Source organism: Suricata suricatta, chromosome 2, assembly GCF_006229205.1.
Source record: "Suricata suricatta isolate VVHF042 chromosome 2, meerkat_22Aug2017_6uvM2_HiC, whole genome shotgun sequence".
Classification (NCBI taxonomy): domain Eukaryota; kingdom Metazoa; phylum Chordata; class Mammalia; order Carnivora; family Herpestidae; genus Suricata; species Suricata suricatta.
The window spans coordinates 23,728,775-23,742,823 of NC_043701.1; the positions used below are offsets into that span (position 1 = coordinate 23,728,775).

Sequence of the window (14,049 nt, forward strand, 5' to 3'; positions counted from 1 at the left end):
GGACAGAAAGTACAGCATAGGAAATATAGTCAATAATATTGTAATAACTTCATATGATGATGGATGCTAACTATTCTTACCACAGTAAGCACTGAACGATGTATAGAATTGCCGAATCACTATGTTATATATCTGAAGATAACGTTAATATAATACTGTATGCCAACTACATTTCAATAAAATTAAAAGAATCGTTCAGAGAAGCAAAAAACAGAAAGCGCTTAAAATACAGTATCATAAATAAAACATTTGGTAGCAGGGCTGAAAAATAAATATGAAGAAATTTAGGAAGAACAAAAGACAAAGATGAAAAACAGGAGGAAAAAATCATAAAACCAGTCAACAAAGTCAAAAATCCAAATAGGAGAACTACAAAATAGCAAAAAAACTAGTTGGAAATCAACAATAAAATAGTTGAAGTTGCCAACCAGACACAAAGGGCTAAACCTAAAACGAATACACTCACACATGGCTAAAACAGTGTATCACTGTGAAATTTCAGGATAAAAAAGAGTATGCTAAGACCTTGCAGAAAGAAAAAACAAATCAGATAAGGAGGAAGAATCAGAATGGTTTCAGAGGTCTAAACCCTCCCCCCCCACAGACACAGAAAACCAAAAACTGCAATAGCTAAATTGTAGTGGAGCAATGCCTTTAAAATTCTAAAGGAAAATAACTTCTAACATAAAATTCTATATCCAGCTCAACTATCAATCAAGTGCAATTAAAAAATACACATGAAAGGTCTCAAAGCATTTACCTGTGAAGTACTCTTCCCAAGAAGCTAGAGAATGTGTGTCACCAAAATAAAGTGGTAAATTATAAAGAAGAAGCCATGGCATCCAGTAAACATAGCTTCAACCCAGAGTAAGACAAAGAAAACCCCAGGATAATGGTGAAGATATCCAAAGATGACAGTTCTAGAACAGTGAAAAAGAAGAACAAAAGAACTAGTCCAGATTGGTACAGGTCACAAGGCTCCTGGAAAGGATAATCGAAAAAGATAAAATTAACAGGCTGAATTAATGTCTTTAGAGAAGATTTAGGTAGAGTCTGGAGGTTGAATTAATAAGTTCATTAAAAAAAAACAAACTTTTAAAATTATTAAATCCAGGTTAAACAGAAAGTTCTGCAGAAAATGAAAAGTAGTCATAATATACTATAGGGCTCAATAGGGATCAGCATTTACAAAGTAAACATTGAACCAGAATTAGGATATAGTCCTATTGCAAGGATTAGGGAAGAGTACATGCACATCCATGTGAATCCTCATCTTCCATGGCATAAAGGAAAAGGGTTAGAAACTTTTTTTTTTTAATTTAAAAAATAAAGGAAAAGGGTTGTGCCTAAAACTGAAAAATTAAGAAAGCATTATAAACATTTTATTCAAAGATATGGACTTGCCAAGAATTGAAAATGGCTGCCTCAAGGGAAAAGAAAACAGACTAGTACAGTTCTTAATAAGCCAGAGTTCTTTAAACTTTTATGCATTAAAAATAAGTGTAGAAACTTAAAAACTATATACAAAAGAATATAGTTCAGTACTACTCAAAAGTGGCTGCCAGCTTGCAATGAGAGAAGGAGCCTGTACCAGAACATAAATCAACTACATCACTGAGAACACTGCTGACATTTTTTCTGTAGCAAGCTTTTCTTGATGAAAGAAGCAATGCCTTGATTTACATTCTGGCTCAAGCACCTTATATCAAGGCACTATGAGTAGGACTGGTAAAGATCAAGGGTCAACACACTTTTCTGTACAGGGCCAGATATCAAATATTTTAGGTTTTGCAGATGATATGGTCTCTGTCACAACTACTCACCTCTCCCACTGTGTTACAAAAACAGCTATAAAACAACATGGAAATGAACAGATGTGGCTCTGTTCCAATTTATTCGTGTCACTGAAATTTAAATTTCATATAATTTTCATGTGCCACAAAACATTTTTTTTCTATGTAAAATCCACCCATACTTCACAGACCATACAAAAACAAGTGGAGGGCCGGGCCTGGCCCGTGGGCCATAGTCTGCCAACCACTGGGACAGACACTATAATCGATGGGTTTTTTTTTTTTAAAAGTCTGTGTGATAGTAGTGTCATCTAGCATGAGTGTTTTTTCTTCTCCTTTCTATGCTTTTCTATTGTAAAAAATAATAATAATGCTAAAGAATTTCTAAAACTCAAGAAGTTTTGAAACCATTTACCTACCTACAAATACATTACTCTCTCTACTCTAGAAGTAGGCCTATATCCAAATGACGTAAATTTATATTAAAGATACTAAGGAGAATGGCTATTCCCCTTAATCCTCAGATGGATTTCAGAGGCAATTTCCTCTATTCAGCATTTTAACAAATGCTGTGGTATTTCACCATAATAAAAAAAGTCTCATTCTGTTTTAAAACAAAGCAAATATACATATCCTGGGACCCTAGATTTAGAAAACAAAAGAAACAACAACCCAAAAAAATGGGAGGAAATGTGCCAGCTCTTCTCCAGTAACCAATAAAGTCATATTTAAGAAAAATACAAAGCTACTAACTCAATCATCCAATCTTTCAAATTTGTCTTCAGAAATGCATTAGTTCCCTGACCAGCAAAGGCCCAAAACACTGCAAAATCTTCTGGTTTTTCTACAAACTCAGGTTCAACTGAAGAGGGGCTAGCAGGGACAGTACAAGATAAAGGGACCCTCCTAAGCCACACCTGTACCACAAATATCACATCCTCTCAGAGTGATGATGGTGAAAAACAGAGATATACCTCCCTTGCTGAGTGAATGATCATCCTTTCACTGTGTAGCAACAGTCTTAGAACAGGTGACAAGAAATATAAGTAGACCCAACTAAGTTCCAATTAGGTGGAACAGCCACGTCCAAGTTTCCAAGCTAGTGCGGTCCTCACACAGAAAGAAGCAGGGGTTCATTCTGGTCTGTACCAAGATTTGGAAGATGCATGGGGGAGTATCCATTCCCTAAATAAAATAAAGACTTAATTATGGTTAGGTCTAAAAGACCCAATTATGGTTATCCTGACAGCTGCCTGGAGACCACCTACGACAAAAGGGAAAGAAGCCACTTGAGCACTCTGTGACTTATTTGCTTTGGGCATCATTTTTTTTTAAAAAGTGAAGAAATTCAGCCAATTCCTCAGAGACTGCTAAAATTTTACCATTCTGAGAGAAACCAGTCCAGGATTTTTTTAGGTTGACAGTGCCACCTAGTGGCATTCCATCTTAAACTCATTTGGGACAGCCAACTCTCAGCAGATATAGATATGTTAATTAACTTCTTTTAGTTCATTAAAAAACAAAGCTTAAAGCATCTCTTGCCAAAAAGTAAAAATAGACTGGAAAACATGACGGCACTTTGGTCAAGTGAGGAAAACAGGTCTACCACTCACGGTACCAAACCCAGCAATGAAGAAAACACCCAAACAATCTACTGAGCAGCACTAGCTCCTGTCAAAGGAATCCATCCCAGGACACTTCAGGAGAGCTCTCTGGAAAAAAAATCACCTGGGGGAAAAAAACTCAAAACCACAAGAGCCCAAAACAGAAAGAAGAGAAACCTGAGGTCACATACACTTTGACATAGGAACACTAAGAGAAAGCCATTTGCTAGGAAGATAGAAAGAAGCCCTAAAATAGGAGAGATATTTCAAGGTGGCAATGTCCACAAAACTTTAACTCATGAACTTCTAATGAGGTTATGCAAATTTATAATAAGAAAGTTCTTACAGTTTCTAACTCCCCTGCAATAAACACACGCATGTACGCAATCATTGCACACACAATCCACACACCACTAGCTTGCTTTAAAATGGAAATGCTTCAGGCCTGGGTTGGTGGTTCAGATCACTGTATTGTCACTAGCCTGATCATGTCCACAATGCATCTCAAGATGCCGAGAATAACTCACCTTGGCAACAAACTGCTTGTCCTTTTGGTCCAAATTAGCAGTAGGAGCCACATAGTCTCTCCATATTCTCAGCCTGCGTTCCTTAGCAAACCTGGCAACACAAATAAGGATGCAAATCATTTAGACAGAATAGGTCAGCAAACGGAATCCACCATCACCAGGGGAGCAAAGATTACAGAATCCTTCTCTACCTCACAGACAAGACACCCAAGGAAAAGGCCACTGGTCAAACCAGAACAGAGTGTGAAAACAACAAGAAAGTATATAGCAACTGGAACTATCCAAGACACGTATACACCACACACCCGTGGCTGGCTGCCCAGGATCGGGTGTGCAAGTTTTCTAGCCCAGAAAGTCCAAGTCCACCTTGAATTGGCTCTTTAGCCTATCCAGTATCTCCTGAGTGACTAGTAAATGCCAGGCACTGGAATGACAAACACAGAGCAACTGCTCTCCAGTGGGAAGAACACCCACAGCTAAACAAACAAACATATTTTTTAAAAAGCATAGGCCTGCTCAATTTCCATTTGAATTTAACAAAAGACTATCAGCTAACCAAATTACCTTTGTAGTGCATCTGAAGAGTAAAAAGAGGGATAAAAATCCACTAGGAGTTCACTGAGAAAAGTGAAAAAACTGTGTCGGCAGAAATCTGTTTTACAGTACTAAAACCATCAGGCATTTTTTTTTCAGTCAGGCTAAGAGAGGGAAAGGGAATATGTGTAAAAATTTTTAAGAGCCAATGAACAGCTAGATTTACAAAAACACTTTTTGTGTTTTTTAATTACAAGTCTTTACAAATAAATGGATACATGTGCAAGGCAAGGGAATGATTATTTCTGAAAACAGTGCTGCCATTTTTTAAAAGAAGCACTAAAATGAGAAAAAGACACAGTAACACATAGTAGCTGTAAAATACATAAAGTACTTTGATAGAGCTTTAACAATGCAAGCAAGTCAAATACAGCATGCAAAACAGCAGGCAAGTAATCACATATTATTGAAATATGGTTTGCATTCCTTAGTCTAAACCTGTTTTTTAATGATGAGCCCTCTTAAAAATCCATAAAATCGATAGATGTTATGAAACATGTAGATACCACTGCCATTGTACTCACTTTCTTCAAAGAGAGGCAGGAACTTAATGCAAAAAGAATTATCAATGAAAATTATATTTAGAATAATGGACTTACAGGATTTTCTGAAAACAAAAAAAAATCTGAGCATCACAGAATAATCAGAGGTATTTGGAACATTATATTTGATGAGAGTATTTTATCTTTGGAATTTAGTTGCAGAACATAAAGACTAAAAATTTTTATAGAATCATGGGTTTTTTTTTTTTAAATCAGATATGCTGTATCTAATGGCTCAGATTAAAATCTACTTTTATAAAAAGTTACAAGTATTTCTGCTTATAGGAAAAGAAGGACATCAAAGATCTAAGGGAAGAAAATTTAGTCATACAATTCATGTTCTTCCCTATCCTTAGCTGTGTACCTCAAAGGTCAACAATGTAAAGTCATCCAGACCATTATAGTTCTGACTCTGAAAGAAACATACAAACACTCCTTGAGAGTGGATCGTTGTCATCAGTGGTTGGTGGTCTTCTGCTTAAATGTATCCTGGGAGATGGTGGCCAGGACTTTCCCCCAAACATCATCTCTATTCATCTACTCTTGCTACCTGCTTCATTTTCTTCCATTTACCCTGTCAAGTGAATGAAATTCACCTACACCCAGAAATTCTGACCTCAACCCTTGAAATACCCACTTGATCTTTGGAATATCAACTACTGTTTTCCTGGAAATAAATTTTTTCTACATCTGCTTTAACCATGTGGCCCCTAGTTGAAAATGTGACAACAGTACCTCACAGTTGCATTAGCATTTTTAATTAATACACGCTTCAATAAATGAGGGCATTAGGCCTCACAACAACACTGAACGGTTCCTGGTTTAGGACCCACAGGTTCCATGTTTCCATCATTCCCTGGCTCCAGCCTGCCTCTGAGGCAGCAGCCAGTGAGTGACTGCATAATCCTCAAAGGAGCCTCAAACTATTTCATTCCAAATGCCTAAGATCCAGAATTTAAGTTAAGGGCTTGGACAAAAAGTGGCCCAAAAACATTAAAGCAGCATATCTGGTGAAGAACAATGTCTGAACGAGAATCTAGGCCCTTACTGTACAGTAGTGAATCAGACAACTAAAGACTTATAAGTAAACCACTCCTCTATGAGATCCTAGCCTTTTTTTGGAATTTCCTTAATCCATTACTGAAATGTAACAAATACTGACATAGATAGGGGAGAAAAGATCGCTAAATTTCTTTCCGTAAAGATCCTAAACAAGATTCTTAGCTAGAAGGCTTCACTGACAGACCTTACCTCTCAGCTGCCCTCAGCTTTTCTGCTCCCCGAGTATAAACTGCAATCGACCAATCCACACAGCGTGCAAAACCTTCCTTCAGGAGGAGCTCTGTGATGTTGCCATTCTGAAAAACAATGCACATGAGAAGGCAGGCACAAGAGAATCCATTTCTCTAGACTTGTAACACAATTAACAGCCACAATCTATACTGCAGTGGATGGAACGAAGGAAGGTAGGGAGGGAGGAAGGAAGGGAGGGAGGAAGGAAGGAAGGGAGGGTGGAAGGAAGCAAGGAAGGAAGGGAGGAAGGGAGGGAGGGAGGAAAGACAGGGTAGAGTTTCTTTCATTAGGAAACCAGCCCCAAGATGAGACCCTACTCTGCAGCTCCTAACAACCGTGGCTTCCCATTCCCACAACACCCTGCACAGTAACGCTCACTTAACAGGAGTAAGATAAATGTTAGTGGCATTGAATGGAATTGACAGTTCAATAGCTCTTCCTGTGGGCAGAGGAGGATGTTAATCTTTGGTAGAGATTATACCTTATTATTTCCTTCCCTAAGATCAGCACTTATTCCCCTTTTCATAAGGAGAGAGCTGAAGAACAGACTGCATAAGGCAATAACTTCAGCTACATTTTGTCCAATGAGTTACAATTCCCATTATCCTGTGCCACAGAGCCATCTGGTAGGACACCAGCGGACAGCGAGTACTCCAGAAGAAACCATCATGACCTTGGCACACTCCAAACCAAACATGCCGGCCTTCCACAACAGCCATCATGAAAGAATTCTCCAGCCAAAGAATAAGAGTAATGGGAGTTTATTCTATACCGGACTAGAAGAACATAGAAAACCTACTTCCTGCTCAAAAGCAGAGTTAGGAAGTAACTGGATTAGGCCTGGAGTACACAAAGTAATTTTTCCATAGAAAAGATTCCTTATCATAGTTCTACCAATACTTTAAAAAGCTACCTTCCAGAGGTGCCTGGGTGGCTCAGTTGGTTAAGCCTCCGACTTCGGCTCAGGTCATATCTCACAATCGTGGGTTCGAGCCCCACGTCAGGCTCTGTGCTGACAGCTAGCTCAGAGCTTGGAGCCTGCTTCTGTTTCTGTGTCTCCTTCTCTCTCTGCCCCTCCCCCTCTCATGCTCTGTCTCTCTCTGTATCAAAAATAAATAAAACACTAAAAATATAAATTAAAAAAAAAAAAAGCTACCTTCCAGACCTACATACAAACATCACCAATCCTGTTCCACACATTTCAGTGCCACTTCTCCTCCATGTGGCAGCCTCACAACTTTCTGTTCTCAACATCAAGGACCAACACATGAGGAAGTGTGTCAAGAGCTCTTCTTCTTACAAACTCAAAAGTTGAGGGGAGCCTGGGTGGCTCAGTCGGTTAAGCCTCCAACTTCGGTTCAGGTCAGATCTCACGTTAGTGGGTTCGAGCCCCGCGTCAGGCTCTGTGCTGACAGCCAGCTCAGAGCCTGGAGCCTGCTTCCGGTTCTGTGTCTCCTTCTCTCTCTGCCCCTACCCCTCTCATGCCCTATCTCTGTCTGTATCCAAAATAAATAAAAAACATTAAAAAAAAAAAAAAAAAACCTCAAAAGTTGAGATCCACTTCCTAAAAGTGAGTGGTTCAGCAGATCTGTCCAATTCTACCAGCTAACTGTATCGCCCTAGAAAATGCCTCAAAAATCAGATGATAATCCTGCCAAGATCTTTAAATGCCTCTTAAATATGAGAGAAAAATAAGAGAAGCAAACCATAGGCCATCAAACACCAAATGCACCCCACCCCCTCCAACCCCACATAGCCCGTCTGCACGGGCACACTCACTGGATGAAGGATGGTACCCAGAATGTTCTGGTTGTGGCAGCTCTCCAGAATGATCTGAACATCTCTCTGAAGTAGTCGAGACTCAGTGAAAAATTTGGCTTCTGCAGCAAAAGGCTCTGGTGTTTCACTGCCATCTGCTTCCCGTCGAAAAGTTGGGCACTAAAGCAAAAGTAAGGTAGGTGAGCAGGACAGCCTAAAATTGAGTGCCAGGCCCTCTCACCCCATGCCGAACCATCCAAAACCACAAACACCACAAACCTAAATGAGGTAAGGTCTCAAAACAAGCTTTATAACCCATTTTTTAAAACATATTGGTAAAAGTGACCAAAACTAGAGCTTCTCAGACTACTTGGTAAGACAAAACTCAGGTCACTATCATGGGGAAATTTCAAATTACAGTTGAAAATGACCCTTTACCAAGAAAAGATTCATCGGTGCCTACTTTTAAATCCCTGAATGGATACCGTACATTGAGACAAGCCATTCCCGGCAAATATCAGAGCCTCCTTTCTGGGTTTCAACAACCTCTCCACAGAGCCCACTCAAAATAGACCCTGAGTACTTCAAAATATTTTTTAAATAAATCTTTAAAATGTTTTTAATCTTACTTGATCTAACGAGAACAGTCCCACTGCAAAGCTCACTGTATAAAGTGCTCTAGTCAATGTTAATGGCCCATTCAGGAAGAGTCAGTAAGTTCAAAATCCCAGAGTAGAAGAATCCACCTGTCACTGAATGCTTCCACAAACCGTACATCCACCCCGTAGCCCAGTGTATGGTCTGACCTTGATCCCTGACAGCATGACCGTAACCAGGTAGTAATCTGGGAGGAGCAGGGCCCTGACCACACTGCCGTCCCGCACATGCTCGATGATAGCTGTGTGACAGAATAAATAACTTAAGTCATTAGCAAAAGTCATGCCAGTAATAAACAATGCCCAACCAAGCTGCATTTAACACAATTCATTTCCCCAAAACCCTCAGAAAGCCTCCCTCTGAAAAGTGACAAAGCACTGGGAGTTCACAAGTGTGCACACAACAGACTCTTCCACAAACTACTCCTGGGAATATAGATTAGACTGACTTCTCCATCTTCTGAACTTCCTGGGATCTCACAGCTCATCCCTGAGCTTTGTTATTCATAAGCTAGGATGCTTATATGAGTACCAGGTACCAGCAAAAAATAATGAATCAGACTTGCTAATAATTTTACTCAGTCTGTAGTTAACCAGGTCTCAAAACTGGGACAAGAACTACAGTGTGAGTGAGTGTGTTTACATCTCTACAGAATACACATTTCAGGGATGTCATTTAAGCAGGATCTTTTAGAAAACAGGAGATTCCAATGTGGAAAATTACCAGCAATTAACTACCCTATACCAGCAAAGGACTAACCTCTCTCAAAATATACCTGATGTAACCTATGTAAACTGGATTCAAGTTACCTTCCAAAATACCACAGTGTTGTTGCACTCAACAATTTTCTTTAGATACCAAGTAAAATAATCTTGATAAACCCCAAGAGACTGGAGAGCAAACAGAAATCACCCTGCATCATGTCGGTCTTTTCCCACTAGTCTCACCGTTGACAGGCTTCTGATGGTGCGAGTCCACAAAGTGCCTTGGGTTCTCAATGGTGTACTTGAGGTCCCGAATAGTATGTGAACCGTTTCCCTCACTCCACATCCCTTTCTTAGCTGCCTTTGCTTGTTCCTCACATTCTGAGAGCCGGTTCTGCTCAGGACTAGGACATGAAAAATAAACAAGTGTGGGTTAGTGAGTTCGCAACAGGAAAAAAAAAATCAGGCTCTTCTTTGAACTCATTCTTCAGCATCTGCTCCTCTTAAAGATACCAAAGCACTCGTTTCAGGTCTATGGCTGCAGGCCTGATCCTGTAGCCAGAAAATCACCATGAGTGCAATTTCCGGATTCCAGACTTGTTCCCTCAGATTCGCTCATAAGAGCATTTAATGAGAAGATACAAAGAACACACATCTCGGTACTGCCACCATCAGTGATTACAAGAGAACAAGTTGGTGGCAGACAGGGAAGCCACTCCAGGGCGTACAGCTTCATTTAACCATCCCAGAATCAGGAACTGGAATCCAGGCAGAGCTCAGCAGGACGCAACACAAGTAAAGTGACTAAAAATCACCCTTACTCCTCTCGTCTACAGAACAGGGCTGGGGAATGCAGAGCAAATACTGTTATTACAGACATCACCCCAAAACTACTTACACATTCAATAAGACCAGCTCAGCAAAAAGTCTGAAAAGCCTCCATTTTGAAAATGGAAGACTCCTTCACGAAGCAAGAAACCAAACACATACGAGAACAGCCAGAAAGCCAAAAGATAGACCAAAACATAAAGCATGCTCTCTCACCCCCCACCCCCAAACACATATGTGAGCTAAAGGAAACCATGAACTGCAAGGCCTTTCCGCAATCTCAGTACCTGGTGACATTAACGGCTGTACGCACAAACTCAATCCCCACCTTGAGCAGTAGGGACACGGGAACAGGGATCCCTGACCTACAATTTCTCAAGCCAGTATTCTTCAGTACTGTTGTGTACCCCTCTCCCCAAAAAGGACAGTCACATCCTTAGAGACCCAAGATTGTAGACAGAATTCAATAAAAAATGTACTTCAGAGATAGAAGCAAACATAGAAACTAAGAAAAGGAGAATTTAGGTAAAGACAGCTTCAGAGAAAAAAAGATTGGGACTCAAAGGAGATTTCTTTGTTGAGATGGTACAATATAGGTGTGGGCTTCTTAAAAATTTTTCATTCTGGTTGCAAACTGAATTCCCAAAAACTACTGCAACGATAATCATGCCAACAGTCCTCCTTAAAATACAGCTTCAGCATGCTTCCAAAAACACCACCTAAGACAAATGTTTTTATTCATTAAATTCCCACATGCTCACTCCCCCAGTATAGGCTCCAGCAAATGTTTCTTTGCAGTTAAAAAGGACCCTCAGAAGTATATGGTAAATGGGCTGACCCCAAAGTCTATGAAGGCAGGAAGAATGCAAAAAGTACATTTTCTTGCCTTTGCTCATTCCCATCACTGGTACAGTTCATCCAAATATTTAGCTAAAGCCTTTTACACACCAACAACAGTCATATAATATAGCAAGGACTTAATGATTTAAACAGCATCTTTAGCCTCCAAATTACTGATGTAACATATCACTTTTCAGAGACTAAAGTGTTAATTAAAGCCAGCTGCAATCCATCCTACTGCAAGCCAACACTGGTGAACTTGAACATGATACATGTACTAGAAAGCTTACATAACTAACACTCATTTCCATTAAGTTCACACCACCATTAGCTAAACAAATACAGTTTTTACCTACGACTTAGCCATCTAGAGATCCACAGACCAAAACGGACTGATTTTAAAACAGAACCATCGAGCCTTTATCAGTTACCCTAGCTTCTAAGCAGCAGATTTTGCTTTGAATTCTATTTATTCACTCCACTTTTTTTTTTTAGTGCACTTGCTTCTTCCACATGACATAGTGTATTATTTACTTGTTTATTGGCTTATTGTCTGTCTCCCCATTAAAATGTTAGAAGCTATCTCTTTGCTCATGGCTATATTCTCAGTGCCCAGAACACAGCCTGGCACATAGTAAATGCTCAATAAATATTTGGGGACAGATGGATAAATACTCTGTAAATGATTATCAGTGGTGTAAGACACAGCCTATTGGCTCTTATGAACATAAAGAATGGAAGTGTTTTGTCTCAAAGCCTATTTTTAAAGGAGTTATACATGTCAAATGCCACTAATGAATGCTGAGCTACTTCCTGGCTCAGAATAATCCACACCAGGGCAAGAATGTACCAAAAAACCAGGAGAGCACCAGAAGTTCACCACTGTGTGCCAGGGGACAGGAAAGAAAATGCAGCAAAGCCACTGTAGAGCTGGCTACCCACCCTCCCTCGAGTAACTCCAGCTCTCCCCATGGACTAGCAGGGGTCAGAAGAGTAGTGAATACTTACTTGTTAGCTCTCATGCCTTCTCTCCGGGTGGCCAAACCCTCTGCAACCAGAGACTCTGCAATGTTTTCCCCATTGGTATCTGAGGAAGAAAAAGGGAATTAAACACAAGATTCAAATCTCCCTCCAACAGCAGCAGAGCTCAAATGGAACCTCTTTCACCGTTAGCTCTTCAAGGAGAATGATGCTGCCAGAGAATTGGACAAGGCAACAATACAGTGTTGAGTTTTTCAGAAAACCTCTTCTCCTAAAATATCTACTTTCAAAGACCCAGAGGTTTATAAATCTTCTTGGGACTTTGTTTCTAATTTTCCTGTGTATTTCCAAGGCCAAAGGCAATCTTGGGGACTGAAGGAAAGCAAGGCACATACAGCAGCCTAGGAGAGTATAAAGAACACTGACCTAAGGAGCAGAGGTCTGGAGCAAAATACAAATTCTGCCACTTAATAGCTTAGACAAGGTCTCTAAGTATCTTAATTTATTCACCTATAAATAAAGAAAAGTACCTGCCACATGGCTTCTTGTGAGAATTAAACCACAATGTCTGTAAATCTCTTAGCACAGTGCTCACCACAATAGCAGGAATTAAAAACAAATCAAATTTGAGTCATGATACCTGTACAATCAGAGGGCTTCATTTAGGAATGTCTATCACGTTTTACACAGAAAGTCCAATTCCTCTCAGGATGCCCTATCATCTGCTCCAAGACAAGCCACACCGTTTGTCAAAGACTTTCTCTTGCTCTGGGAGACACGGGGGCAGAGGTAATGTCTAGGTTTCTAATTTATCATACAGCAGCAGGCAAGAAAAATGAAGTTAAACTTAAAACCCAACCTGATTAGGTCCTACCTGGGCAATTGTATTTCCATGCCATTGAAAAAGCTTTCAGACTGTGTATTCTCCTAAATCTCTGCTTGTCAGACAAAGCGATAAAGGAATCACCACATGAAAATCTTTTAGTATGGCAGAGAACAAGATCCCAGATATACAAACACATGAGTCTAGCTGATAGGTAACGTCAGTACAGAATAAAATTCTGTAAGATTTATATTTGATACACTATATATCAACTTCCATAAGCACTAACAATATACACACCACTCCCAAACCCAGTCTAAATATTTGCCTTACCAGTAGCATTGCCCAAATTTCTACAGAAGCAAATCATACCTGTTTTCCTACCAAGGAAAGTTGAGATGAATAATATTTATACAAGGAATTTTCAGGGTCTGGGACACTTAGATGACTCAGCAGTAAAGCAAGCATCAGACTCTTGATTTCAGTTCAGATCATGATCTCACAGTTGAGATCAAGTTCTGCATCAGGCTCTGTGTGGACGTGGAGCCTGCTTAAGATTCTCTCTCTCCTTCTCCCTCTGCCCCTCCATCACCCCCTTCAAAAAAAAGAAAAAAGAATTCTCAAGTTCTGAGGCTGAGCATGGATAAGAACCTTTCCACTGAGGTTACTGGTGAAGCCAGACACAGACACACAGAGCTATTTGACATGAGCAAGTATTACACTAGTTGTTTCAAAGCAACAGTAATCCCAAAGAGAGTAAGTCAAAAGGAAGGGTTTCTAAGGGCTTAACAATTAAAGGAAAAGTTGAGGGTTGCCTGCGTGGCTTAATCAGTTAAGCGTCCAACTCTCAGTTTCAGTGCAGGCCATGATTGCATGGTTCATGAGATCAGGCACCACGTTGGGTTCCAGGCTGACAGCATGGGACCTGCTTGGGATTCTCTCTCTCCCTCTACCCCTCCCCCACTCACTCAAACACTCTCTCAACACATAAATAAACAGGAAGGAAGGAAAGAAGGGAGAGAGGGAGGGAGGAAAGAAGGAAATAAAAAGTTGAGCAGTAAGGTGCCAACCTTGAAGGAGCGGCAGAGAGGGAGAGGGAGAGAGA

At 40.1% G+C, this 14,049-nt stretch overlaps 1 protein-coding gene across 1 annotated transcript in view; it reads right to left on the reverse strand.

Annotated features, from left to right (window-relative positions):
• Positions 1-14,049, reverse strand: part of SND1 (staphylococcal nuclease and tudor domain containing 1) — a 413,215-nt gene that overhangs the window by 362,905 nt on the left and 36,261 nt on the right. Inside the window, exons 4-9 of the mRNA XM_029923894.1 lie at positions 12,149-12,227; positions 9,716-9,876; positions 8,918-9,009; positions 8,133-8,291; positions 6,312-6,418; positions 3,925-4,015 (exon numbers count right to left, since the gene is read on the reverse strand). Of these exons, the coding sequence (XP_029779754.1) occupies positions 3,925-4,015; positions 6,312-6,418; positions 8,133-8,291; positions 8,918-9,009; positions 9,716-9,876; positions 12,149-12,227 (689 nt within the window). The remainder of the gene's footprint in view (positions 1-3,924; positions 4,016-6,311; positions 6,419-8,132; positions 8,292-8,917; positions 9,010-9,715; positions 9,877-12,148; positions 12,228-14,049) is intronic.